We start from the raw sequence: 27,596 nt of genomic DNA, 5'->3' as shown, positions 1-27,596 counted from the left end.
CAACTTCAGGATAAGTTTTTCTCTTTTACTTTGCCAAACCTGAATTTTTTTTGGATGCTTGTTTCCTACATTACTCTCAGGCCTGTCTTGGCTCAGTATTCTGCAGCACAGACATTTAAGAGTTTCATCAATAAATAGCTCTACCAGTCTTTGTTTCTCCTCTTTCTTATCTCTCTGAGAAACTTGGTACATTCAGCCCATTAAACTTGGAGTATAACATGACTGTTGTCGTAGCAAAGCTGATAGCATTGGCTGACAGTTGAGGAAGCCTCCCTGTTGCCTTTATGTTCTGCAGGATCTATTGAGGAAGAAGTTATATTGTCCTAAAACACTGGAAAATAAAATTGTACTGCAGTTCTCATGAGGTGTGGAGGGTATTTACTGTAGTGGTTTAATGAAACCATACTTTATGTGAAGGCTGCAGGAATTGACAAGATTGCTTAATCTTATCTTGACATTTCGTTGACATCTACACCTTGCTTATTATTGATTGGCACTGACCTGCTGTTCCTGCAAGCTTGCAAAACCGCTTGTGTTTGCCAAATTTGATGTAATGTTGTTTTGCTGTGATTTCTCTTATTTTTAATCATTTTTACGGTTCATCCTGTACAACGGACAAGGTAGACGCAAGTAAAACAACTGTGCAGGAATACTAATGCAGCTAGAGGACGTAGGGTTCATGTATGTTTTTCCTCTGTTGGGAGGGGTTGAATCTTTTTAGTGCCTGAGACTTTGTTGCTTTTTCTCAACAGTATACCTAATTAATTTAAATTAATATTAAAATCAGCTGTTAAACTTTAATAAGCCTCCAACATATGATTGTAATATGAACAAAATGGCAGCATTTTCTTGTCTTTCATTCTGCACTCTCCTAATTCTCTTCTATGTATCATATTTTTCCTAAATATTTAAACTAAACCGGCTCCAAGTTCTTTTAAGACAGAAATGCCAAAGCTAATGTGATGACGAGAGGAGCTGCAACAGTTCATGAAAGCTTAAAGGGAAATTTAATGAACTGTGTTCAAAATTATGAAAGGTTTTGGTAGAATGGTTAGAAACTGTTTCCAACAGCAGATGTGTCAGTAGCCAGCGCGTGAAGATTTAAGATAATTCTCAATGAGAACAGAGAGGAAATCAGAAAATTATTTTCATGTTGTGAGTTATGATGACCTAGAATATGCTGGCTGAAGGAGTGATGAAAGCAGATTAAATAGTAACTTTCAAAAGGGAATTTGATCCGTACTTCACAAGAAGAATTTATAGGCATCTTGGGAAAGGGCAAGTAATTGCCTAGTTCTTTGAAGAAGTTGGAAACATCAGCCTGAATGACTTGTTTCTGTACCATGAGATTCTACAAATTTGCAGTTTTAAATTGAAAATTGCATGCAAACTATGAAAGATTTTTTTAAAAAACACATTATTCTCAATTAATATTGATCTGATCTTTGTCAGTCAGTTGTACCTCTTATAAATCTCAACAGTACAGCAGTTGACACACAATCGTTTAATGGGTTAATTTCTAAACAGCAAATAAGTTGGGAAAATAAATAGCTCAGAAAAGGGAAGCTAAACTGACATTTGGAAAGAAAGACAATGAGGACAGAAGGCATAGGAGTAGAAGTAGGCTATTTATCGATAAAGTGTGAAGCTGGGAAAAGCACAGCAGGTCAAGTAGCATCAGATAAGCTGGAGAGTCAACGTTTCAGGTCATGACCTTTCATCAGGGCTGGAAAGGGGGAAAGACCTGAGAAATAAATAGAGGTGGGGGGTGGGGGTAAGTTAGGTACTTTGACTGTAAAATACATGTGACAATAAAGTAATTTATCATTCATTTGTATGTTTAGTTCAGTTTCAATGGTAACTTCTTAGATGTTAACAGTGGTGGATTCTGTAATGGTAACAGCTTTGAATCTCAAGCGACAATGGTTAGTTGCTCTCTTATTGGAGATTGTCACTTGTTTTGGCACTTATCTGATGTGAATGTTATGTGCCACTTGTCAGCCCCAACCTGGATCAGGTCTTGCTTCATTTGGACATGGATTGATTCAGTATATGGGGAGCAGTGAGTGATGCTGAATATTGTGCAATCATCAGTGAATCCTCTCTTCTCAACTTTATGATAGAGGAAAGGTCATTGATGAAGCATCTGAAGATGGTTGAGCTTAGGACACTACCCTGAGGAATTTGTGCTGAGCTGTCCTGGACTGAGAAGACTGACATGCCACAATCACAACCATCTCCTTTGTGCCAGGTGTGACTCCAACCAGCAGAAAGTTGACTCCAGTTTTGCTAGTGTTATGCACTGGGACAGCAAGATGAGCTAAATCTGTCTCACTATCACTGGATTCGCAACGTAGTGAAATTAAATTATTCAATGGCTCTCAAAATTGCCCAATTGTTCTTAATTAGACTTGAGAATAACAAATAACATACAGTTGAGTTCATCACAAACAGCAATTAAGTGTTTATTATTAATACGGCACCTTTAGAAAAGCAAAGCTAAACAACAAGGTAATCTGATTAAGGTGTATGATTTTACCTAAACTTTGTTGATCATAACCCTACTCTCTCACACAAACAGACAGATGCAATTAAGGGATAAATTAAAGGAAAGTAAGAGTTATAATTTGTCAGTTTGCTATACCAGATCTTTAAGAATCCTTGAACAATGTGTTGTATTTCAGGCACTTGGGATTACATCTTGCCTGAATCTGAAGTCACCTATCAATGCAAACAGCTTTCAGCATGCTCCAGGAATATTTCCTAATTTTTATAAACTGGGTTACTTTTCTCAGAACATTGAACAACTCTTTAAACTCTTTAACTCTTTTTAAGTAAAGATCGAGAGAATAAAATTTAAATACAGCTTCCCAGTTCAGCTGCTTCCCAGCAGACAGCCTTCTGCCCAAAAAGCAGGTTAAAACTATTTCAATCTTTGGTTTCTCTTTCTCACCATTCTCTGTGGTTTGGCTGGCCAGCACCAGTTTCCCATTGATTGACCAAAGCAGCATCCAAGCAGCCAGTCCTTGAGCATAATGCATTGCAGTGCTGAAACATCCGAAGTGTTCTTAGAATAATAAGCTCGCAATTACCTTTTCAGGCTAGATCCCATATGCAGACATCATTTATTGTTCTTTTTTTTTTAAAGAAAACAAGCTTCAGTTCAACATTTGATTCTTAACTTCAGCTCAAAGTTCCAAACCAAAAATGAGAAAAATAAAGAAAAAAAGTGGTGGTTTTGACACTAGGGGCTCCTCGATGCCACACCTGATCAAATGCGGCGTTGATGTCATGGGCAGTTACTCTCACCGTACCTCTGAAACTCAGCTCTATTGCCCATGTTTGAACCAAGGATGTAATAAAGTCAGGAGCAGAGTGACCCAGGCCGGGCTCAAAATGAACTTCAGTGAGCATTTTCCAACATCTTCCTGTTCTAAGAAGACTCATACTGGACTCAAAATTGTAACTGTTTCTCTTGCCACAGATGCTGCCAGGCCTGCTGAATTTCTCCAGCCTTCTCAGTGTTTGTTTCAAATTTCCAGTCTTTGATAATTAAAATAACAATACTGTAACGACCAGGTTCGTGCTAAGCAAGGGCTCCTTATTAGCACTGTTGATGACCACATTCTATCCACTTTGTTGATGGTTAAGAGTCGGCTGATAGTGCAGTAATTGGCTAGGTTGAATTTGTCCTACTAGTGTACAGGAAAATTCTGGTCAATGTTCTACATTGTCAGCAAAATGTCGGTGATGTAGCTGTACTGGAACAGGTTGGCTGGAATGTAGCAAGTTTGGAACATGTGTCTTCGATAATACTGTCAATGTAACGTTTTTCCTCTCAGTGCATGTAAGGGCAATTGAATTATATGCCAGTGGTTCATAATTGATAACCTATAGCTCGAGTCTTTAACTTGTTAATAAATTGTCATGGTTATTAAGAACAGAAAAATGGTCCGTGCTTTCTGTTATCCTGGGCCTAAAAGACAAGTGGATAGGGGAATTTTGTGTACTTCTATAAAATCTTTAACTTTTGAGATGACTCTGGGAATAGCAGAGCTTGATTTCCTGCATGCTACCCCGGGGAGGCATAACAGTTGAAAGTAAGAGGTGAAATCAATTGCCCTCGTCTTCTGACTGCAAAAAAAACCTCATTGAATTACAGTGTTTATAGCAAACATTCCACAGTTGGTTCCAATTTCCAATTGATTTGCTTTTCCATTGTACTGAGTGTTGGTTCAAATGGCCATCTCCAGCTACTTCTCTCCATTCTTAGGGAGTTTCCTAAATCTACTGCCAACAGTAAAAATCATTTGAAATATTCTTCCTTCTCCCTGACCAAGACAGGATGAATCCCCCTCACATTTTGGGTGGTTGTGAAATGTATTACTTCCACTAGAGAGTGTTTCACTCTGTCATCTGGCCTTAGTTGCTCACAAAGAACCTACAATCTCTTCTGTCAGCTTGACGCAGCAACTGCTTTCTTCCCTTTTTGTTCTCCCCCTTTTACCCAAAATGCTTGAAGACAGTGTCCATTTATAGTTGACACAGTTGCCATTGCCTTTTGTTGAAGAATTCCTGAAGAAGGGCCTGTGCCCGAAACGTCGAATCTCCTGTTCCCTGGATGCTGCCTGACCTGCTGTGCTGTTCCAGCAATAAAGTTTCAACTTTGATCTCCAGCATCTGCAGACCTCAGTTTCTCCTCCATTGCCTTTTGTTCCCTAGTGTAAGAACTTGCTACCTTGCTTAGCCCGTCACCCAGGTCTTACTGTCAGGCCTTTTTAAAGTAGGTGCATGACCCCTTCATTTTAACATAAGATTAAATTCACATCCTAAATATCACATCTTATAAACCTCATAGTTGTAACAACATTAAATGAGCGAAGCCTTGATACAGCTGATGTTACTTTTCCTACACTTGGATTTAGTTAAGATTTTGTTCTATCTGTTATGGACCAGACCAGACCCTGTCAAAGTATTTTAGTAAGGCAGCCTAGACACTAATGTTTTCTTATTTTAAAGCTAGCTGTGAAATGCCTTGTTCCAGATGCAATGCAACTAGTCAAACTACTTGACATTAAGCAAAACACAGTTTATTTAAACGCTATAGTTAAAATACAAACAAAAAAAGAGGAATTTAGAATAACTTAACAATTGAAAAACTTAACCAAATAACGGATGGAGTACCTATAACTAATTAATTGTTCCAATATAGTAACATTCCATGAACACAACCCTTGGCAAAAAGGCAAATTCAAACATAGATTCTCACATGCAATTCTCCAATCCAGGAGGGAAAAAACATCGAGAAAATTTAGAGGAAGTAGCAGCTAGGAGACTTTTACAGAAGCTTCCAACTCTTTCAAGACTCCAAAGACTTCTGCTTAAAACTAAACATAAAAACAAAAACAATTAAAAAGCTTGGTCTGTGAGAGCTGGCCACACCCAGGCTGCTTCTATTGTTCCAACTTAAAAAGAACCCCACGGCCTCTCAAATTGTTTACTTTCTTAGAGACAGCTCGCTTATCTGCCTTACAACCTCTCTTCTGAAAAAAAAACAGGACAAAATAACCTCTTTAACTGACAGCATCAGCACATATCCTCGCACTTACTTTTTGTTCTTTGGACTGTCAATAAATCGTTCATTCTTTGGTTTGATCTTTCCTTCTTTGCAGTGTTCTGTTCCCTTATGGCTTGTATTTCATTGCTGTTGCCTTGATAGAATGTCAATGATTAAATAGCATATGATTAAATAGATTACAAGTGTCAAAAAAATTACAGAATGACACAGATCCAGCTGAAAAATGTAGCTGAAAAGCTAAAACAAATTGTAATAGGAAGAATAGTCAAGAATACACCTCCAATTTTTCATTTAGATTTTAGAACTCTATATTGCAACTGATAATACTAACTAGAAATCCTTTCATCTTATAAAGTTGTATTTCTGCATTTGATTTAATTTAGCAAAGTTAAATCATGACTGACAAACTTATACAGAAACTATAGGAGTTGCATTTTGACATGGTGTTTTCTGACAGTAATTTTTCTCTTTTTCCTTCTCTTTCCCTGCACCCCTTTCCAATTTTTTTCCTACAAGTTGCTCCTGTATGAACGAAACTGGTTGAACAGGTGGAAAACAACTATATTACATGAAGGAGAAGGCACCATTTCAAACATCAAATGGAGGGGCAATCTGGTCGCATGGTCAAACAGTGTGGTAATGAAATCTATCTCAATACCGGGCATTGCACTTGTAATCCAAAGTTTCTGCCTTGTTAAGCATTTGCCGATGAATGCAAACAACTTGCCATCATTTCCGTTCAAAACCATTTCATTCACAAACATATTTGCCTAACTTTGTTGGCAATATTGAAGAGAATATCTGTGATTCCCTTCAATATTGCCAACAAAATTGGCCAAATATGTTTATGTGAATGATCTTGCTCAGCAAAATTTGCATCTACGTTCAACAACAGAGTTCACCTTGAATAAAGATCTGAACAGCATGGAAGAATGTTTCTGGAATCCCAAGCCAAACCCGCAGAAAAAAATTAGTTCATAATATCTTGGTAACAGGAATGCCAAGGGAACCCTGAAAATGACAGTAACAGCCACATAATGATGTAACATAATGGCGACACAACTCAACCCCAATCTGTCACTGGGTGAAGTTGGACTGATGACTAAGTTTCCAGAGACACCAAAATGAAGATGAGTTAAGCTGGTTCATTAACTGATGCACTCAAACTGTAGATCACCAACATTGGCATTTCAGATATTAGCTGTGGTGTAATCCATAGCTGTGTATTGTGCATGGATATGAACCAGTCACACTCAACTGAACACTGCAATGCAATGTGTCACTGGAACCCCAGAGTCAGCCTCTAGCCACCAAAGCTTTCCCTTTGGGAATTCAGAAAGTTGAGTATCTCCCCCATCCACCAGGACCTCGATAACATCCCTCAACATGTCTTGAAGTGCTGACTCTGCAGGTTTAGCCTTCAACAATACGATTTCAACCTGTGAAACTTGGAAACCTGAATATTGTTCGCAATATGTCATACAGAATCATGTTATGAAATGAGACCTAACAACTGAGGAATAACCCTAAAGTGTATCTGTATCCATCAAATTGGATGTGAATTGTTGGCACAGAAATTGGAAAGGTTCTAGTGTACACAGATCAAACTTCAGTACAATTCAAATATAAAAGTAGTGTAACAGCAAAGGACTGCATTATTGTTGGATTACTCTTTTAACCATCAGAATGTAAAATTAAAATTGTTGCCCTACATCTAAGTCAACCAGAAAAAAAGGAGAGAGATTACAGGTATCTTCTGCTTTTCAAACATTCGCTTTACACACTTCACTTTTACAAAAGGCCTATGTTCGTACCTGTTTTTGCTAAGAGAAAGAAATCTGAAGAGGATTTTCGCTTTTACACGAAAAGATAAAATTTTTCCCATATAAATTAGTGCTTCTTTGCTTTACACTATTTTGGCTTACGAAAGGTTCCATAGGAAAGCTCTACTTTTGGATAGCATAGGCTACCTGTACCCTTATTATCCTTCTGATATTAGAATAGCCAAAAAGGAATCCAATACTCTACTTGTAATCTCAGGAATATGTTATACAAACTCAATAACGCTTAACCTTACTTTAATATTTGATGGCCCATGTATAAAATGTTTGTATGTAGCTTAAAAGAGTGATCCACTAATGAGAGAAACAACATAAAATGTCTAGATTGCTTTTAAAATGCCCTCACCTGATTTTTAATAGTGATATTTCTGTTGAAAAGATAGTTTTTGTGTTGAATCCCTTAATGTGCTGATGATATTGGCAACCAAGAACATATCTAAATACGTTTGAGGTCTCCTTTTTATTGTGTTAGTGACCACGCTGAAGACTGACTCCATGACCACCCTTACTTGAAACATCTGGATGTTACTTCAGTTAGAAAGTGATTGGTTTGAATTCTTCACCAACTGGGATCATTACATGTTTACAGTACAAAAGGCTGTTCCATCCATTGTGTCCATCCCAGTTGTTGAAGAAAAATTAAAAACCCACACCCAAGGGTTTACTTCACAGATTAAATACTGTATGATAAAGTAGTTCACCTTCTCACAAAAACCATCTGGAGTACTGTGACTCATTTTAATGGGAATCTCTCCAGTTTTTAAAAATCTTTCTCTGACCATACTCAAGCTACTTTTCTTTCTTCAGGGAGTCAAGATATATGATGCTTGCTCAAAGCAACGAATCACAAACATATCCCGAGACAACACAAACTTTCGTCCTGATATGTATCTCTGCAGTCTCTGCTGGAAAGACAACATAACACTCATCATTGGCTGGGCAACATCTGTTAAGGTATTTTCTGATTAATATTAAAGGCAGTGTTACAAAAGCTTTAAATTCAAGTTATGAATGTAGATCCGTTAAGATTGATCAGTTAGGGGCAACCGGCCATGTTTCTTAGTTTGCAAGATTTTAAACCTATAGGTTAGTGAGTGAATTACTTTTGAAAGTGATCCCTTTTCCCTTTGCCGTTGTTGAAAATCTCCTTCTGACCATCTGTATTGGCTGAGTCCTGAATAAGACTTGTCTGCTTTCTTGGCTGCTCTCTTTGTGACATGACTAAATTGTAAAGTGGAAAAGAAGAATAAGTTGTGTATCTCGACCGGCAACGATTTTTTTTAACATGCACAATGCATTTTATTATAAATTTCCAAAGCACGGTAATAATTCTAGAAAGACTTATTTTGCCACTGTAAAGCAAACTCCCTAAAAAAAACAATTTAAATAAAAAATGTAGCTTGTAATAAATGTATTTGGAACCTTTAAACAGGCTTTCTCTGGTTGCTCTGAAGTGTTAAATGAAAATAAAACTGAATAGATTACAATCTGTTCAAATAAAAATCTGTTCTGCTGCTTTTCCCTCTGTGCGTGACAGCAAGTGTTACTACATGTGATTTATAGTGCATTTTAAAAATTTGTACAAGTAGAGCTATTGGTTTGCATTGCTTTATATCTAGATCCATGAAGGGATTTATTAGAGTTGCAAATAACATGTATTTTATCATTTTAATTTCTCCATACATACACTTGAAGGGAAAAAGGTTCCAGGATTTTAAAAAAAATTTTCAGTGAAGACAAAATTAAATGTCTCATAAATCTCCTTTTTTAAATTGAAAGCTTTGGTTTCCTTGCCATAGCAAATCTCACTTCAGTTTCAGAGTGCCTCCAAGCTTGCCTCTGCTGCATAAATAAACTCTGCTGAGTTGGATTGGGATTGGGGTTGGGAAGAATGGATTGATGGGTGCAGGTGCAATGAGGTGGCTTGACTTCAGTGGAATATGAGAACCCACCTAATTTGGCAGGCACACACTGATGAGAGCGTGGAAAACAGCTAAGAGTATTTTGTTGAGGTGATGTGGGAACCACAGCTACAGGCTGTGAATGCAGATGGTGATGGAACAAGGGGCCACAGTTACAAGTTGTACATGAAGAATTTGGAAGGATGATTCTATTTTATGTTTTGTTTTGTGGAATAAGAATATAGTGAGCTAAAATGTTGTCTTAAATACCTTCCGTGAAACTACTATTTTTGCACTTACAGTTTTACTCCATAGCAAAGGCCAAAATAAAGAATATTGGGGGATATTTGAAGTCTCTATGATGTACTTTTAACAAGCATACTTCAATGATAACTGTTGGTGCTGATATTAATGTGGGATATACTTTCTTAGAATATGCTGCAATCTCATTCATGTGCGTTTTTAAATGTTTTTAAAGCTGAGTATTAGAAGGTGACTGAACAATTCCTTTGTAACACAGCATCACCTTATAAAATATAAAATTCTGCAGCAGGTGGCAGTCTTACTCAAAGGGACAATTTTTGACTGTTTATAAATAGTCACCGTGATTTTTTTTCAGGTATGTGTGGTGAAGGAGCGTGATCCTACAGACTTAAGGGATTTGCCCACTCGTTATGTTGAAATTGGTAAGAATTTTCTTAAGTTAGGTATGTTTCTTTTTTGACCTGTTTAGCACATGTGAACTGGTAACTCTGTCATGAACTAGTTGAGATACTGTCAGAACTCTGAGCATCGCAATTAGTGTGCACACTCTGTTGCTCTAAAAAAACGTATTTCATATCACAAATATAATGTGATTGTCACCATTGTCAATTTTAATGAGTTTTGTCAGCATTTCTATGCAAATAAAATCTCCTTATTCACCGTTGTTTCCAGTTATCCTAAATGTGAGCTTACCTGTTACTTATCCTCATGCTGATTGAAACCACAGACTTCTATTGAATTTTGTAATTGGTGGTATTTTTTGGACATACACATCAGTGAGCAAAATAACTCTTGCTGAGTTATGTTCACAGTGTGAAACGCTTCTTAAAGGGCTCTTTTTGCATGTATGAAAAATGCACAAGTTTGAATGTTGTGAGAATGTACGTACCCAGTACAATGTTTTGTTTTACTGATGCAGTATTAGGCTATTAAGTTGTAATGTTCCACATTTAAGAATTTATGCCTAATTCTGAGCAGAAAGAAGCCAAGATTGTCAATTAGAGAAATTTCATGTGTTGAGTGTAGGAATGCATTTACTTTTTAAGCCTTTGGCCAGATATGTAGTTTGCCAACATGGAACACGCTGTCATTGCTCATATTGAAGAGGTTACTTTGCTGCTTTGCTGTTTTTCAGTGTTACTGTCAATGTGTTTCTCTTTTTAGTCATAATCTGATCACCACACCAAAGGCTTTCTCACTCTTCAATAAGCATTCATTCATTTAACCTCATCAGTGGCCAAGACCAGTGTTTGAGTTGGTTTTCAAGTATGGTTTGAATGATTACAAATGGCACTTCTGTTTCCTGGCTTGTACCAAGGTGTTAACTGTAAAAAAAAAAATAGGGTATTTATATGGGTCTTTAATAGGCCTAAATTTACACTCTGCCATAAGGTAAAATTGTGCACAGAATGTGATGGCAATTGTGAAGACTGTGCCTAGTGGTCTGGAAAGAGTTGGAGAATCTTGTGTTCCCTTTGGAGTGAAATGTGCAAGTGGTTAGAATGTTAATGTACTTCAATTGTGGATTCCACTAACTTGCTTTCATGATCATTCATTAGGTTTTTTTGGCATGAGAGAGCATTCTAGTTCTTCTGTGTACTGTGCAACATCATTTTAATGAAACTTGTGGTGGAGCTGTTTTTAAACTATGCAATAATGTGCTTTTGTGCATGTCTGAAAATGAGTGCAGTCTCCTCCGTCTAACAACATATTCATCGGCTTAACTGCACATTTCTGATCTGCCTGTAGACCGAATTCATTGAGTATCCTTTAAAGTAATGCAATTCATTGAGTATCCTTTAAAGTAAAAATCTTTTTAAACAGTAAGCTCTGTATTTCTATTTGCTCACATAGCATTGATATTTGACTAATCACACAAGGAGCACATTTGTTCAGAGAACCAGCTAGTGAGTTTTGAGAAGATTTGTAGCTCAGGTTGAGGTTCTGGATGTAGGTTTGCTCGCTGAGCGAAAAAGGTTCATTTCCAGAAGTTTCGTCACCCTGCCAGGTAACATCTTCAGTGGATTAGTGGTGCTGGAAAAGCACAGCAGTTCAGGCAGCATCCGAGGAGCAATAAAATCGACCCACTCTGAACTACATCCTCAGGAGAATTCATACTCTCAACAAACAGTATTTCAACTCCATCTCAAACATCAAAAACTGTAAGTACAACAAACTTTTATCTACCCACCTCTATAACGAGCGCTCCTCAAACATCCCCGTAGATTCCCCTGACCTCTGGAACTACATAGACGCCATTAGCCATGGGGCTGCTGCAACTACCATCCCCACGCTTATTGATGATGTCACTTCCGCCCCATCATGGCCACTCCCACAGCCACTTCCGTCCCTCACAATTTCTCATGCACCACACTTGGCATCACTTCCGCCCCTCACATCATCGCTAATGTCACACACTCAGTGACTTCTGCCCCCGCCACTGCTGTGGTCACCACCACTTCTGCCCTCACCAAAGCCACTCACCTGCATTCTGCTGACACGCCCCCCCACACAGATCCCACTGTCACCATCCCCACCCCCCCAGAACCCTGAGGGGAACACTATCCCTGCTCATGACTCCACCCCCATTCCCCCCACCCACCATACCCACTCCAGTTACAGGCTCCGCCCCACTCCCAGCTCCACACCCACACCAGATCCGAGCTCCCAGCCCTGCCGTGTTTTCACCATCCCTCCAGACCTTCCCCTCACTGAGGGCGAATGATCAGTCCTCAGCAAAGGACTCACCTTCATCCCCCTCTGTCCACGCATCAATGAATTTAATACACGCCGTGATGTTGAACAATTCTTCCGCCACCTCCTCCTCCGAGCTTACTTTTACAATCAGGACTCTCGCCCATCTTCCGAGGACCCCTTCGCCCAACTCCAACACACTGCATCCACCTGGACACCCCGCACTGGTCTATTACCTGCCCTCGACCTCTTCATTTCCAACTGCCGCCGGGACATTAACCGCCGCAACCTGTCTACCCCCCTCCCCCACTCCAACCTCTCACTCTCACAACGCGCAGCCCTCCAGTCCCTCTGCTCCAATCCTGACCTCACCATCAAGCTAGCAGATAAAGGGGGCGTAGTGGTAGTCTGTCGCACTGACCTCTACACCACTGAAGCCAAATGCCAAATTGAGGACACCTCTTCCTACCGCCACCTCGACCATGACCCCACCCCCCATCACCAAACCATCATCTCCCAGACCATACAGAACCTCATCAGCTCAGGAGATCTCCCACCCACAGCTTCCAACCTCATAGTCCGGGAACTCCGCACTGCCCAGTTCTACCTCCTTCCCAAGATCCACAAGCCTGACCACCCTGGCCGACCCATTGTCTCAGCATGCTCCTGCCCCACTGAACTCATCTCTACCTACCTCGACACTGTCCTATCCCCCCTAGTCCAGGAACTCCCCACATACGTTCGAGACACCACCCACGCCCTCCACCTCCTCCAAGACTTCTGTTTCCCCGGCCCCCAATGCCTCATCTTCACCATGGATATCCAATCCCTCTACACCTCCATCCGCCATGACCAGTGCCTCCAAACCCTCCGTTTCTTCCTCTCCCGATGTCCCCTACAGTACCCTTCCACCGACACTCTCATTCGTTTGGCTGAACTGATCCTCACCCTTAACAATTTCTCCTTCGAATCCTCCCACTTCCTCCAGACCAAAGGGGTAGCCATGGGCACCCGTATGGGCCCTAGCTATGCCTGTCTCTTTGTTGGCTACGTAGAACAGTTGATCTTCTGTAATTACACTGGCACCACTCCCCACCTCTTTCTCCGCTACATTGATGACTGCATTGGCGCCACCTCGTGCTCTCGCGAGGAGGTTGAGCAATTCATCAACTTCACCAACACATTCCACCCTGACCTTAAATTTACCTGGACCATCTCTGACACCTCCCTCCTCTTCCTGGACCACTCCATCTCCATTAATGACGACCGACTTGATATCGACATTTTTTACAAACCCACTGACTCCCACAGCTACCTGGATTACACCTTTTCCCACCCTACCTCCTGCAAAAATACTATTCTGTATTCTCAATTCCTCCGCCTCTGCCGTATCTGCTCCCAGGAGGACCAGTTTCACCACAGAACACACCAGATGGCCTCCTTCTTTAGAAATCACAATTTCCCTTCCCACGTGGTTAAAGATGCCCTCCAACGCATCTCATCCACATCCCGCACCTCCGCCCTCAGACCCCACCCCTCCAACCGTAACAAGGACAGAACGCCCCTGGTGCTCACCTTCCACCCTACCAAACTTCGCATAAACCAAATCATCCGCCGACATTTCCGCCACCTTCAAACAGACCCCACCACCAGGGATATATTTCCCTCCCCACCCCTTTCCACATTCCGCAAAGACCGTTCCCTCCGTGACTACCTGATCAGGTCCACACCCCCCTACAACCCACCCTCCCATCCTGGCACCTTCCCCTGCCACCGCAGGAATTGCAAAACCTGCGCCCACACCTCCTCCCTCACCTCCATCCAAGGCCCTAAAGGAGCCTTCCACATCCATCAAAGTTTTACCTGCACATCCACCAATATAATTTATTGTATCCGTTGCTCCCGATGCAACATTGGGGGTCTCCTCTACATTGAGGAGACTGGACGTCTCCTAGCAGAGCGCTTTAGGGAACATCTCCGGGACACCCGCACAAATCAACCAAACCGCCCTGTGGCCCAACATTTGAACTCCCCCTCCCACTCTGCCGAGGACATGGAGGTCCAGGGCCTCCTTCACCGCCGCTCCCTCACCACCAGACGCCTGGAGGAAGTACGCCTCATCTTCCACCTCGGAACACTTCAACCCCAGGGCATCAGTGTGAACTTCAACAGTTTCCTCATTTCCCCTTCCCCCACCTCACCCCAGTTCCAAACTTCCAGCTCAGCACGACTTCCAGTCCCCATGACTTGTCCTGACTTGTCCTACCTGCCTATCTTCTTTTCCACCTATCCACTCCACCCTCCCCCCGCCCTCGACCTATCACCTTCATCCCTTCCCCCACTCACCTATTGTACTCTATGCTACTTTCTCCCCACCCCACCCTCCTCTCACTTATCTCTCCACCATTCAGGCTCTCTGCTTGTATTTCTAATGAAGGTCTTTTGCCCGAAACGTCGATTTTATTGCTCCTCGGATGCTGCCTGAACTGCTGTGCTCTTCCAGCACCACTAATCCAGAATCTCGTTTCCAGCATCTGCAGTCATTGTTTTTATCTAACATCTTCAGTGGGCCTCCGGGCGAAGCACTGTTGATAATTCCTGCTTTCTATTTATATGTTTGGGTTTCTTTGGGTTGGTGATGCCATTTCCTGTGGTGATGTCATTTCCTGTCCTTTTTCTCATGGGGTGGTAGATGAAGTCTAACTCAATGTGTTTGTTGGTAGAGGTCCGATTGGAATGCCATGCTCCTAGAAATTCTCATGCATGTCTCTGTTTAGCTTGTCCTAGAATGGATGTGTTGTCCCAGTCGAAGTGGTATCCTTCCTCCTCTGTATGTGAGGATACTAGTGAGAAAGAGTCATGTTGTTTTGTGGCTTGTTGATGTTCATGTATCCTGGTGGCTAATTTTCTGCCCATTTGTCCAATGTAGTGTTTGTTACAGACCTTGCACGGTATTTTATAAATAACATTAGTTCTGCTTGTTGTCTATATAGGATCCTTCAAGTTCATTAGCTTCTGTTTTAGTGTTTTAGTGTGTTGATGGGTTTGTGGGCTACCATAATGCCAAGGGGTCTGAATAGTCTGGCAGTCATTTCCGAGATGTCTTTGTTGCTGAGAACACAGTCTGCAGATTCCTCAGCAACAAACCCAAACAACCAAACAAAACGCATCCAGAAACCCTAGCCACTCACCCCTACATCAAAGACATCTCGGAAATGCCTGCCAGACTCAGACCCCTTGGTAAACAAACACTACATTGAACAAACAGGCAGAAAACTAGTCACCAGAATACATGAACATCAATTAGCCACAAAATGACATGATCCTCTCTCACTAATATCCTTACATACTGATGAGGAAGGACTCCACTTCGACTGGAATAACACATCCATCCGAGGACAAGCCAAGCACAGACATTCACGAGAATTCCTAGAAGCATGGTATTCCAACCGGAACTCTATCAACAAACACATTGAGTTAGACCCCATCTACCACCTCCTGAGAAAAAGAACAGGAAATGACATCACCACAGGAAATGATGTCACCACAGGAAATGGCATCACCAACCCAAAGAAACCCAAACATATAAATAGAAAGGAGGAATTATCAGCAGTGCTTTGCCCGGAGGCCCACTGAAGATGTTACCTAGTAGGGTGACGAAATGTCTGAAAATGAAGCTTCCAGCTCAACGAGCAAACCTACATCCAGAGCCAGCTAGTACTACTGTAGGAGTAACCGTTCGTGCATTTGTTCAAATGATAATTGTTCCAAGATAACATCCTCCAATACTATCTCTGGTATGAATAATTGATAAATTCCTGTAGTTCAAGGTTGGCAAGAGGCGATAGCGTGCAGTCAAAAACTGCATAAAATGAACTGGAAATCGATCATTTGATATAGGAGCAGAATTAAACCATTTGCCTCATTTAGTCTACTCCACCATTCAATCATGGCTGATATGCCTTCTCCCCGTAGCCCTTGATCCCCTTACCAATCAAGAACCTATATCTCTATCTAAAGTATACCCAATGATTTGGCCTTCACAGCCCTCTGTCGCAATGAGTTCAACAGATTAATCACCCTCTGGCTGAAGACATTCCTCCTCATCTCATTTCTAAAAAGTTGTCACTTCACTCTGAGGCTGTACCTACATGTCCTAGTCTCTCCTGCTAGCGGAAACATATTTTCCACATCCACTCTGTCCAGCCCTTCCAGTTTTCTAAAACTTCCAATCAGGTCTCCTCCTAATCCTTCTAAACTCCGTCGAATACAGACCCAGAGTCCTCAATCGCTCCTCATATGCCAACCCATCATTCCCAGGATCATCCTTGTAAACCTCCTCCTTGATCCCCTCCAACACCAGCACATCCTTCTATAGATACAGGTCTGACCAATGCATTATACAGTCTTAGCAGTGCATCTCTGCTGTTGTATTCTAGCCCTCTTGAAATGAACCATTTCCCTATTTAGAAAGTACTCTATGCCTCCATTATTCCTACCAAAGTGCATAGCTTCACACTTTCCGAAAATATATTCCTTCTGCCACTTCTCCCATTCTCCTACTATGAAAACTGATGCAAAGACTTCTCAATCCTCTGTTTTCCCATTAGTCTTCACCACATTGTATGCTTTTTCTTTGCCTTTTCTTTCACTGTCCCTGACTTCCCTCGTCAGCCGTGGTTAACCTCAACTTGCCCTTACTACATTCCTTCGTCCTTGAAATGAATTTCTACTATGCCTCCCAAATTGCCCCCGGAAACTCATGCCATTGCTGTTCCACCATCTTCCCTGCCTTGTCTTCCAATCGGCTCTGGCCACCTCTTCCCTCATACCTTTGTAGTTTCTTTTACTCAATTGTAATACAATTACATCCGATTCCAGCTTTTGCCTGTCAAAGTGCAGGATGAATTCTGTCATATTATGGTCATTCCCCCTTGGGGTCCCTTCACTGTAATCAGGTCTGGCTCGTGACAAATCACCAAATCCAGAACTGCCTGTTCCCCTCGTATGTTCTCCAAACGCTGCTTCAAAAAAGTATCTCGCAGATCTTTGGATTTTATTCAGGTTTATATGATAATGTTGAAATTTTTCCACTCTGTGCTACAATCCCCTTGAGTATTATAAGAAAATATTGTAGAATCATTTTTTTTCCCTCCATCTGTGGTGAATGGAGGTTGGCCTTTGGTATAAGGAACATGCTTTCAAGCTCTTGCCCAATCAGTTGATGTGGCTCACATTCAAGTACTACCTGCTCCAAAGGTGTATCATGAAATCTCTGAACAGGTTGATTTAAAAAAAGACATCTGACTGAATGCTACATCATTGAGTTGCATTAATAAATGAATCGAGCTTTTCAAAGATAGACCTGCTTGCAACAATGAGCTGTGCGTCTTTTTCAAAAAGACGAGAAACATAGCTGCTTGTGGTCTTCATTCCTGGGTTACAGTTTGTTTGTTTTACCAACCATGCACTACAATAAATCAAAATACCAAATTTCTTTTTAGCAACCTTTTAGTGGTTTTAAAATGAGTAGTCCTCTGCCTCAATGTACCCTGTGCTAGTAGGATCAACTTCACTACTTTGACTTTTAAACAAGAAACACTTCCCATTCGAGTGTGATGGTCAACTTCATAACAACTATTGACGCCTAATGATATTTAATTAGAGACCTGTTATCTGTTCTACTGATAGAGGTAGTTTTCTGAGGAACACTAAATGAAGGGCTTCATTGGTGTTGTCTCAAGCCTTCAAAAAATGTAAACACCACCAAAAACTGTTCTCACTATTGTTTGTCCTTGTGCAATGTTATGTCGAAGGTATACTTTATAAGTAGTGAAACTACAGATTAATAACTCTTTTGAGATAGTAAAACTGCTTTCCCTGTGACTGTAGCCAGCAAAGCCTTTCATTGTGATTCTTTTATTAACTTACAGAATATAGATTTCTGCATTTGCTAATGTCACTTACGTTACATAAATTAACTCAATTTTGGAGGGATATGGATCAGATTGGGATATCTGGTCGGCATGGACAAGTTGGACTGAAGGGTCTGTTTCCGTGCTGTACATCTCTATGACTCTATAGTCCTTCAAGGAGCTCCACAAATCAAACAACATATATATTTAGCTTTACAACAATAGTTCGACTGAAAGGAGCTGGTACAAATGCCCTTTTAGAATTATACGTTTGAAGATTTTCACACAGAGTAACTTCAGTGCTGTCTGCAGGCTATATTTTGTAATAAGTTTGAATTGAACTCAGCAGGTCTGGCAGCATCAATGGAGTGTTAGTGTTTCGGGTCTAATGACCCTTCTTCAGAACTACAGATTTAATGGGTTTTGCTTAACTTTATAATACTGTATATGTTACAGCACTTTTAAGAGATGAGATCTTACTAAGTACGAGATTAGGACCACAACAGAAAATTGTTTTAACAGACAGAACCTCACTGGAGAGTCCATCACTATTATTTTGAACTTGGCTCTCATTCCTGTATACACAATATATCAGTATTCATTATGAAATTAAACATTTTAAGTAAACAAATGGTACTTTCCATTTCTGCAGATTTAAGAAAATAGCTGTAACGTAATGTTTTTCATTGCAGTGTCTGCCTTTGAGTCAGAGTTTCACATTAGCGGACTTGCACCACTTGGCGAGCGTCTAGTTCTCTTAATGTACGTGAATGAGACGTTGGAACAAACGGTAAAGGAATATTTGAATCTATTGGAGGAATATTTTTGTTAAGGAATCTCCTACTATTGTGCATTTTTTAAAGAAGTATTAAAATGAAAGACTTAAAACTAAAGTACTGTGGATGCTGGACATCTGAAATATAAACCAAATGTTGGGAGAACTTAACGGATCTAACAGCATCTGGAGAGAGAAAAACAGAATGAATGCTTTGATTACAAATACTTTATGTTTCCATTATTAAATAATGCATTGCTGGTGCTGAAACATTTTATTTTTGAAATGCAAACTTCCAGCACAGCATTTCTCCCTTCTCTCAGGTCACTTGTGTTGCTCATAACCATGTTTCATATGAGTTCTGGGATTCAGAGTAAAACTTGGAAATGGCTAACAAACAAGCTGAAGAGCAAGGCATGTATACTTGCTTTAGAGACTATGTTGAATGTTGAGAAGATGATGTGCTGAACGGAGTGCTCCAGAATTAGAACTTCTGTTTTTCTTAACTTATATCAAAGACTTGGGTCCAAAAGAATCTCATACAAAGTAGTCATGATTTGGAGATGCTGGTGTTGGACTGGGGTGTACAAAGTTAAAAATCACACAACACCATGTTATAGTCCAACAGGTTTAATTGGAAGCACACTAGCTTTCAGAGCGCCGCTCCTTCATCAGATGTTTAGTTGAGTTGGCTCATAATTACCATAGTAGGAGGACTTAGTTGAGGATATGGCTTGGCAAGTATAAGATTAATTGAATAACAGTAGTTGAAACCTAATGTGGGCACATATTTTGAAAATTAGATGGTTGTTTAATTGATCCAATGGGCAAAGCCAGTGTACCAGCAGGTGACTTAGGTTTATATATTAAGGCCCTTAAAGAATATAAAGTTTAAGTTATAGATGATATCCTGTTATGTCGAATTGTATGTTTCAAATCTTTCTAAAGATCTGAATGGAAAATTATTTTGGTTCTCTTTTGAAAATATCAAAGCTGTACTGCCATCAAAACCTTCAAGTCACCAATTTCAAAAACCTTTCCTCAGTAAAGGGTACAAACGCCTTGTGTGACAAACCAGAAACTATCAGGACATTTCTTTGAGGGTGAGAGATGATACTTCTTGCTGCAGGCTGAAAGTGGCTCAGTATGAAGCCCAATTTCCAATTCAATAGTAATCACCAGTCAATGCTTTTTCTCTTATGAATTAGCCATTAGTATACAAAAGATTACGGCATTATGTTTAGCTAATTAAGAAAGAAAATCTTAAATCTTCTGACGTAGAACTGGAGAGTAATCCTTTATAGTTTATCTTGATGTTTCTTTGCAAAGCTGAAACATCCTCTGTCTTGAAAAACTGTAAGGACAGGAGTAGGCCATTCAGCCCCTCAAACCTACACTGTAATTCAATTAATTCATCTCTGATCAGCACCCTCAACTTCATTTAGACACCTGTTGTCTTCTCAAACAAAATGCTGGAAAGCTGCAATTTTCTAAGCACCTTCAGACTTATGGAGAAAGCTTGTACTTCCAGTATGTTCTGTTTTTCCATTCAAATCTCTCAGTTTTGACTGAAAATATTACCTGGTTTCATTTCTAAATAGTCCAATTCTTATTTTTTTAAGTTATATAACTTTGTTCTTGATTTCCCCACCAGAGAAAATTTTTTTCTGTATGTATCCAGTAAAACCTTGTAATATTTAAATACACGAATCAGTTCACGCATCAAACCTCTACCCTCAAGTGTGGATAAACCACACTTTTTGAATCTCTTCTCATAATTTAACCTTTATTATTCTCCTTTAAACCATTGCCTTTGATTACCTAATGCACACCTTTAAGCACTGCTCAAGTGTCTACTCTCTCCCGACCTAATTAAATGCTCCAAGAAATTTGTCTTTTATTTTGTCCCGCAGAAGCTCATTATTCATTGTGGTTATTTGCAGTTATGTGGTTTGTCCCCTGGAAGCTATTCAATTCATTAACAGAAACTGTCAGTGTTTGAGCTTGTACATCAAAGTGCAAAGTGTCAACTGGTATAGCTACACAGGGTATTGTACTTGTATCAATTTCTTTTTGGAAGATCAAAACTTGAACTTGAAACTGTCTCATATACAATTACCCTTTGATGATAAGGAATCAGATGGTCAGTAATTAAGTTTTGACTTGACCATCGTAAAAGAAATAAATCTTCAGTGATAGACCTACTATTTAATTCCGTTCTTGTTTCTGAACCATGTGTGAAGTTGAGAATTAACATATCTATATGCAATATATAGAGGTAAATATACCTGTACGCATTTACAGGGAAAAAAATTTAATCGCAAGAATTATTTTGTCATGAGGTGGGAAATTTGTTTTAAAGGATTTTGTGTGACACTAAAGGAGTAAAAATGCATTTTACAATATATTCACATCTTACAGATTTAATGATTTGAAATATAATAAAGCATACATACAAACACCATGCTGAAGAAAAGTCATACTGGACTTGAAATATAAGCTGTGTTTCTTTGTGCCCAGATGCTGCCAGACTTTAACTAAAACAAGCACCTGACAAATCGAACATTCTTTGCTTTATAGTTACAAGCTAATAATGAAACATTACATTTTAAGCTGCAAATTGCTGAGAAACTCAGCAAGACTGGCAGCATCAATAGAGAAAGAAACAGAGTTAACATTTCAAGTCCAGTGACCCTTCTTTAGTGTTCTCCAACGATTTCTATTTTTGTGTATTTCAGATCTCTAGCATCCTCAGTTCTTTGTTTTGCTTCTTTGCCGGATAATGTTGGGGTGGTGTTTAATTATGGTTAAAAAGAATTAGTGATGATCATCTGTTAGAGCAGAATTGTGGCATGAGCTCGTGTATACCACAGATAATATGCCAATTTCCGCTGTCATTGGAATCCATTTTCCAGTGGAGGGCATTTTTGTTTCTCTTGGTTAAATGATGAGAAAATGTTTAAAAAATGGACTAAGAGGTTCCATTCTGTATTATAAAAGCACAATGAATCAAACACTGCATAATACTGATGAGAGAGGTGTTGGGAGAAGAAAGTAAGAGATTATGGGGCAGTATTTTTCCTCTGTTTAGAAGAATGCAAAGTTAGATAATCTTTCTTTGTGAAACAGGATAAAGAACACTGTGCAAGACCTCGCCTTGACATAATTCATCACTTGCCTGATTCGTATGAGGAAATATCCTCTGATGCTCTGTCCGTAAGAGGTTTCCAAGAAAATGAATGCAGAGACTACAGCTTAGGTGAGAAATAGGTAATGTTTAACTAGGAAGGTATGTTTTGCTGCAAGATAAATAGGAAAACAAGTTTCAAGGTAGCCTTTAGAAGCTAAGGTTTTTTTCAATCAGCCTTATTGTTCAAATAATGTGTTGAATTGCACATTAATTTGTAAGTGGTCATCAGCTCATAAATCAGTAAGCTTTTTGAAATAATTACCAGCCTTCCATCCTGTTGCCATTCTATTGTCATATGCAAGTTTGAGAACAATCACATAACCAGGTCAAGTGCAAATGAATATATACCTGCCTGTCGCTCAGTGCCTGGTATAACATTGAATCAGATGACCATGAGGTGCAAGGTTTGATTTATTAGTCTAAACACGGGTCCTGTTTGGGAGACTGCAATTGGTATTGTGACCCTAACATCAGCCAGAGTTCTTACTTCTAACTTTGATCTAATGCTCTCCACTGGAAGATATGAATGTGCAGTCCTGAAAGGGGAGATTGTCTAAGAAATTGAATTAGTTTAATTTCTAAAAGCATTGGTGCTCAATGTTATTATATATATTAGTGCTATTGCTTTGTTCTGCTTCCCTTAATCAAACCTTTATGGAGTAACTATGTAAATTTCTGCTTCTGCCTGTGATAAAGAGTGCTTTTCCAGAGTTGGGTACACATTCCCAGCAATTTTCCAGCCAAAGATATGTCAGGGAGCATGAACTCAAATTCCTAATGGACCAGGTTTGATTTGACATATTTATCCCATCTTATTGTTACTCTTAAGAATAAAGTACAATGTCTTTCACGTTATGTATAGAAGTATACACTTACATAAATAATTTTTACACTTCTGTTCAGATTACACCTCAGATTTTGAGTAATGTCAAATTCTTTCTTTCCCCAAAATGTGACTTTGTAAATTTAATTTTATTGTTAGCTGATAAATCTAATCATGCAGATCCAGTAAAAGACAGGGTTCTTATCATCATCATCATCATCATCAACATCAACTGTTCCTCAATTCAAGGTTATGTCTACTCAGGGTCAGGATTTCTGCCAAGTGTCTTTGTGTAACTGGACAGACTGATCCTTAAACATTAAATCTTTGGCACTTGGGACAGGATGCCCTACAAGTCGGCGGGATCCAAAGTGTAGGATTTGCTTCCTTCTGTTTGCTCTCTTCTGTTCCTCTTCCTCATCGTTAAGGCATTTGAACTCAAAGCATGGTGCAGTTTGATGGACAAGTTGTCACCATTATGAACAATTAATAACAGACTCCTTCTTATAATTAATGTCATTTATGCCATGCTTCTTTGTCACTGCCTGGAATTCTAGCCATGTGAGAGTTGTGGAAAACTGGACTTGGTGGGGAAAATACTTTTTAGCCATAAACAAAGTCTCCATCATTGACTTTCTAGGAGTTCTTCCTGAATACTTGTACAGCTGACTTCAAGAAGGGCCTGATAGAGATTATAAGATAATAAGGGGTATAGATACAGTTATTGGCAGTGGTTGGGGGCACATTTATAAGGTGAGAAGAGAGAGATTTTAAAAAAGATGTGAAGGACAATTTTTTTTACACAGACGGTTCGCATGTGGAATGAACTTCCTGAGGAAGTGGTGGATGTGGGTACTATTACAACATTTAAAAGACATTTGGATAAGTTTTGGAAAGAAAACGTTTGGAGGGATATGGACCAGGAGCAGACATATGGGACTAGTTTAGTTTGGGATTATACTCAGCATGGACTGGTTGGACCAAAGAGTCTGTTTCTGTGTTCTATTACTCAATGACGATAGTTCTTACTTGTCGCTGATGCGCAGTCTGGATATCACTGCAATACAGGCATGTGATGACAACACTGTTCTGTACATTGAAAGTTCTGTTGACTTGCGCAAGTCGTTATTGTCATACACTTGCTACCATAATTTGTAGCAGATTGAACTGGTGAAAATGATCAGGTGTTGGATCACCCCGTCAATGGTGGCCTTTTCAGAGAGGTGGCTGCTGATGTTTGGAAAGTGCTCAAAATATTCCAGAGACTGACCTTCAACAAATGCGGAGATGGAATTCTTGACTGAGCAGGTGTCTGCGTTGTTATAATTTTTGTAATGGCAGCATTCAAAAACAGGACATTTCTCTGCCATGCAGAATAAATGGCTTGTGTATATGGTGTAGAGTGGGCACAACACTGCAGTTATTTTTATCAGTCCACAATAATAACAAAAAAAGCTTCTAATTTCAATTCATTTTAATGTAAACTTGGCAAGTGATTCACAGTCTTTCTGCAAGTTTCTCACGTGTAGAGAGAACAAGTTAATATTTGTATATCTCCTTTCACAACCTTTAAAACAATTAAAAAGCCCTTACCATATATTAAATTATTTTGAATTTGGTCACTGTTCTCATGCAGGAAAATTGCACGCGTAAAGCTTTCACACATAACAAACAGTTAATTGACATGATTTATTTTTGTGATCTCAGTTGAGAGATAAATATTAGACAGTTCTAAATTTGCTGTTCTTCAAAATGTGATCTTCTATGTCGAGAGAGGATTTGGACAGAAGAGGATAGACAGACTTTCAGTTTAACATCTCACTCAAGGCAACTTCTGACTGCAGGATCAGCACAGATTGTGGACTCAAGTCTTTGTAATGGAGTTAGAAACTACAATCTGATGAGTCACCACCATTGAACACACAAGATTGTGATACAACAGGATCCATATGGTCTATATTAGAAATCAATTTATAAAGAGTTTTCTGTGAATTAATAAATATCAGTTCTGATACAAGTGTTGTCTTTACTAATATTAGATGCCAGTGATTGAAAAATATTTGGAGAGATTTCAATTATGCTTCTTCGTTGCCTGTTGCTTAATGCAATTATTGCCTGTTTCTTTATCGGGGTAATCTTCCGACTTACTTGTTGCTTATTCATTTGTAGGTTTTCAGTTCTGTTTCAAACAATCACCATCCTTCACTTAGTGATAATTGATTTGATGTATATTTGTCATGCAGATACATTTTGCGAAGATAGTGAGGACACAGGTTTTGAGCATGTCATATTTTCCCCTGTATTGTTGTGTTGGATGCAGGATTATAGAACTTAGAACATTACAGCACAGTACAGCACCCCCTCCCCACCCCACCCCTGATGTTGTAATGACCTGTGAAACCAATCTGAAGCCCATCCACGCTATTCCATTTTCATCCATATGTTTATTCAATTGTTGATCTTTGTTTGGTTTTGCAACGAAATGTCAGTGATTATTTGTCACTTCAAAAATAATATTTGACTTATGAAACCTTTTTCATAAATGTATCTGATTAACTTCAAAGAAAAACACCCTTTCTGTAATGCAGAACACTCTGATGGTGAATCGCTGTTTTATATCATTAGTCCACGAGATATTGTAGTGGCGAAGGAGCGGGATCAAGATGATCACATTGAATGGCTCCTTGGAAAAAAGAAATATGAAGTAAGCTTTCTTTTCCTTTATCCTCTTTCCTTCTGTGTGCACATTATGATAAAGATATTTTCTATTGCTGGATTTGCAGAAAGCTGATAAATTTTTCTTTTCTCATCCCATGTTTTAGGAAGCTATGATGGCAGCTGAAATCAGCCAGAAGAATATAAAAAGACATAATATATTGGTAACTTAAACACATGGCAGTAAATAACAATGACTTGCATTCACACCTTTAAAATAGTGGAACATCCCAAGATACTTTCAAAGCAAAATTTGTCACCAAGCCAAATTAAAAAGATATTGGGCACATCAACAAAATTTTGGTCAAAGAGGTAGTTTTTAAGGAGCGTACATAAGGACGAGCATGAGGTTGGGAGGTTTTTAGGGGGAGTTTCAGAATTTAGGACTTCAGCAGTTAATGTGATGGGCACCAAAATTTGGATGCTCAGGAGGTCAGAATTACAGGAGCATGTAAATCTCAGAAGCTTATAGGGCTGGAAATTTTCAGAGATACAAACGAGCAAGGCTATGCCAGGCTGGTATGAAAGCAGAATGAGAATTTATAGGTCAGTGAGGACAGGAGTAATAAGTAAATAGGACACGATGGAATTTAGGATTTGGACAGTAAAGTTTTCTGTGACCTCAGATTTAAGAAGGATAGAAAGTAGAAGGCCAACATTAGATCATTTCAAGGTAACAAAGGCAAAATGAGGGTTTCAGAATGAGCTAACGCAGGAAGGAATTGTCAAATGTTACGGAAGAGGAAATAGGCGATCTCATTAATGACAGTCAAGACTGTGGTGCTGGAAAAGCACAGCAGGTCAGGCAAAATCCGAGGAACAGGAAAATCGATGTTTGGGCAAAAGCCCTTTATCAGGAATTCCTGATGAAGGGCTTTTGCCCAAAACATCAATTTTCCTGCTCCTCGGATGCTGCCTGACCTGCTGTGCTTTTCCAGCACCACGCTCTTGACTCTAATCTCCAGTATATGCAGTACTCACTTTCGCCTGATGTCATTAATGATGCAGGTATACAGTTGCAAGTTCACCTTGGGGGTCAAATATAAAGTTGCAAACAGTCCAATTCAGACCCTGACCCTAATTTCTAGGATTAGAGGCTGGAGTCGATGATTAACTGTCAAGCAGAGTTTGTAATGGCAATGACTTAGATTTCTTAATATTTAGTTGGGAGGGAATTTTTCTGATCCATTATTATGTTGAACAATACTTAAAGACAGTGTAGGATTGAAAGAGGTAGCGATAAGATGGAGCTCAATGTTTCTAGCAGCTACTGCATTTTAAATATTGCCAAATGACAGCATAGAGATGAGAAGTAGGAGGGAACCAAGGATAGATCGTTGAGGAATACTGGTGATAAAAGTCTGGAAGCTGGGAAACAACAGATATAATAGTATAGAAGTGAGAAGAGAAATCATTATGTGCTACTCTGGCTACAACTGGAAATTGTTCCAGCATTTGAGGGACAAAGTTAAGGTTTATTATTAAGTGAATTGCACATTATGAATGGACATGTTTCAGGTCATTCATGAACGAAAGCAAGAAGCACCTTTTCACACTGGAATTCTCCTTCTCAAGAAGGCCATGGAAGCAATGTCCTTTGAATGTTTCATAGCAGAGGTTGACAGCTGTTGATTAAGAAAGGATGTCAATGGATATGGAACAAAGGCTGAGAAATAGGGCCGAGGACCAAGTAGCTGCATTCTAACTGAACAGTCGAATGGGCTTGTGAGATTAAACATCCTGTTTCTATTCCTATGGAAATGGGAGAGGAGCAAAGAACACAGGTGAATTGACACACTCCCAGTCCCCCACCACCACCCCTCCCTAAACAAATCTCACATTGTGACCACTATAATCCAATAGGCCACAGCTGAAGATTATTTTTCTTAATATTTATTCG

The 27,596-nt window shown here is 39.6% G+C and overlaps 1 protein-coding gene across 1 annotated transcript in view; it reads left to right on the top strand.

Annotated features, from left to right (window-relative positions):
* The window catches only part of vps41 (VPS41 subunit of HOPS complex), a 168,655-nt gene that overhangs the window by 95,896 nt on the left and 45,163 nt on the right, over positions 1–27,596 (top strand). The window contains exons 8-14 of the mRNA XM_043688929.2: positions 6,095–6,214; positions 8,227–8,373; positions 9,940–10,006; positions 18,886–18,983; positions 22,098–22,227; positions 25,570–25,685; positions 25,804–25,860. Of these exons, the coding sequence (XP_043544864.1) occupies positions 6,095–6,214; positions 8,227–8,373; positions 9,940–10,006; positions 18,886–18,983; positions 22,098–22,227; positions 25,570–25,685; positions 25,804–25,860 (735 nt within the window). The remainder of the gene's footprint in view (positions 1–6,094; positions 6,215–8,226; positions 8,374–9,939; positions 10,007–18,885; positions 18,984–22,097; positions 22,228–25,569; positions 25,686–25,803; positions 25,861–27,596) is intronic.

The sequence above is a fragment of the Chiloscyllium plagiosum genome, unplaced genomic scaffold, assembly GCF_037043375.1.
Source record: "Chiloscyllium plagiosum isolate Xiang-an unplaced genomic scaffold, Cpla_swu_hap1 HiC_scaffold_4, whole genome shotgun sequence".
Taxonomy (NCBI): Eukaryota; Metazoa; Chordata; class Chondrichthyes; order Orectolobiformes; family Hemiscylliidae; genus Chiloscyllium; species Chiloscyllium plagiosum.
The sequence above is the reverse complement of the archived record's forward strand: the minus strand, read 5'-3'. Positions and strand labels throughout refer to the sequence as shown.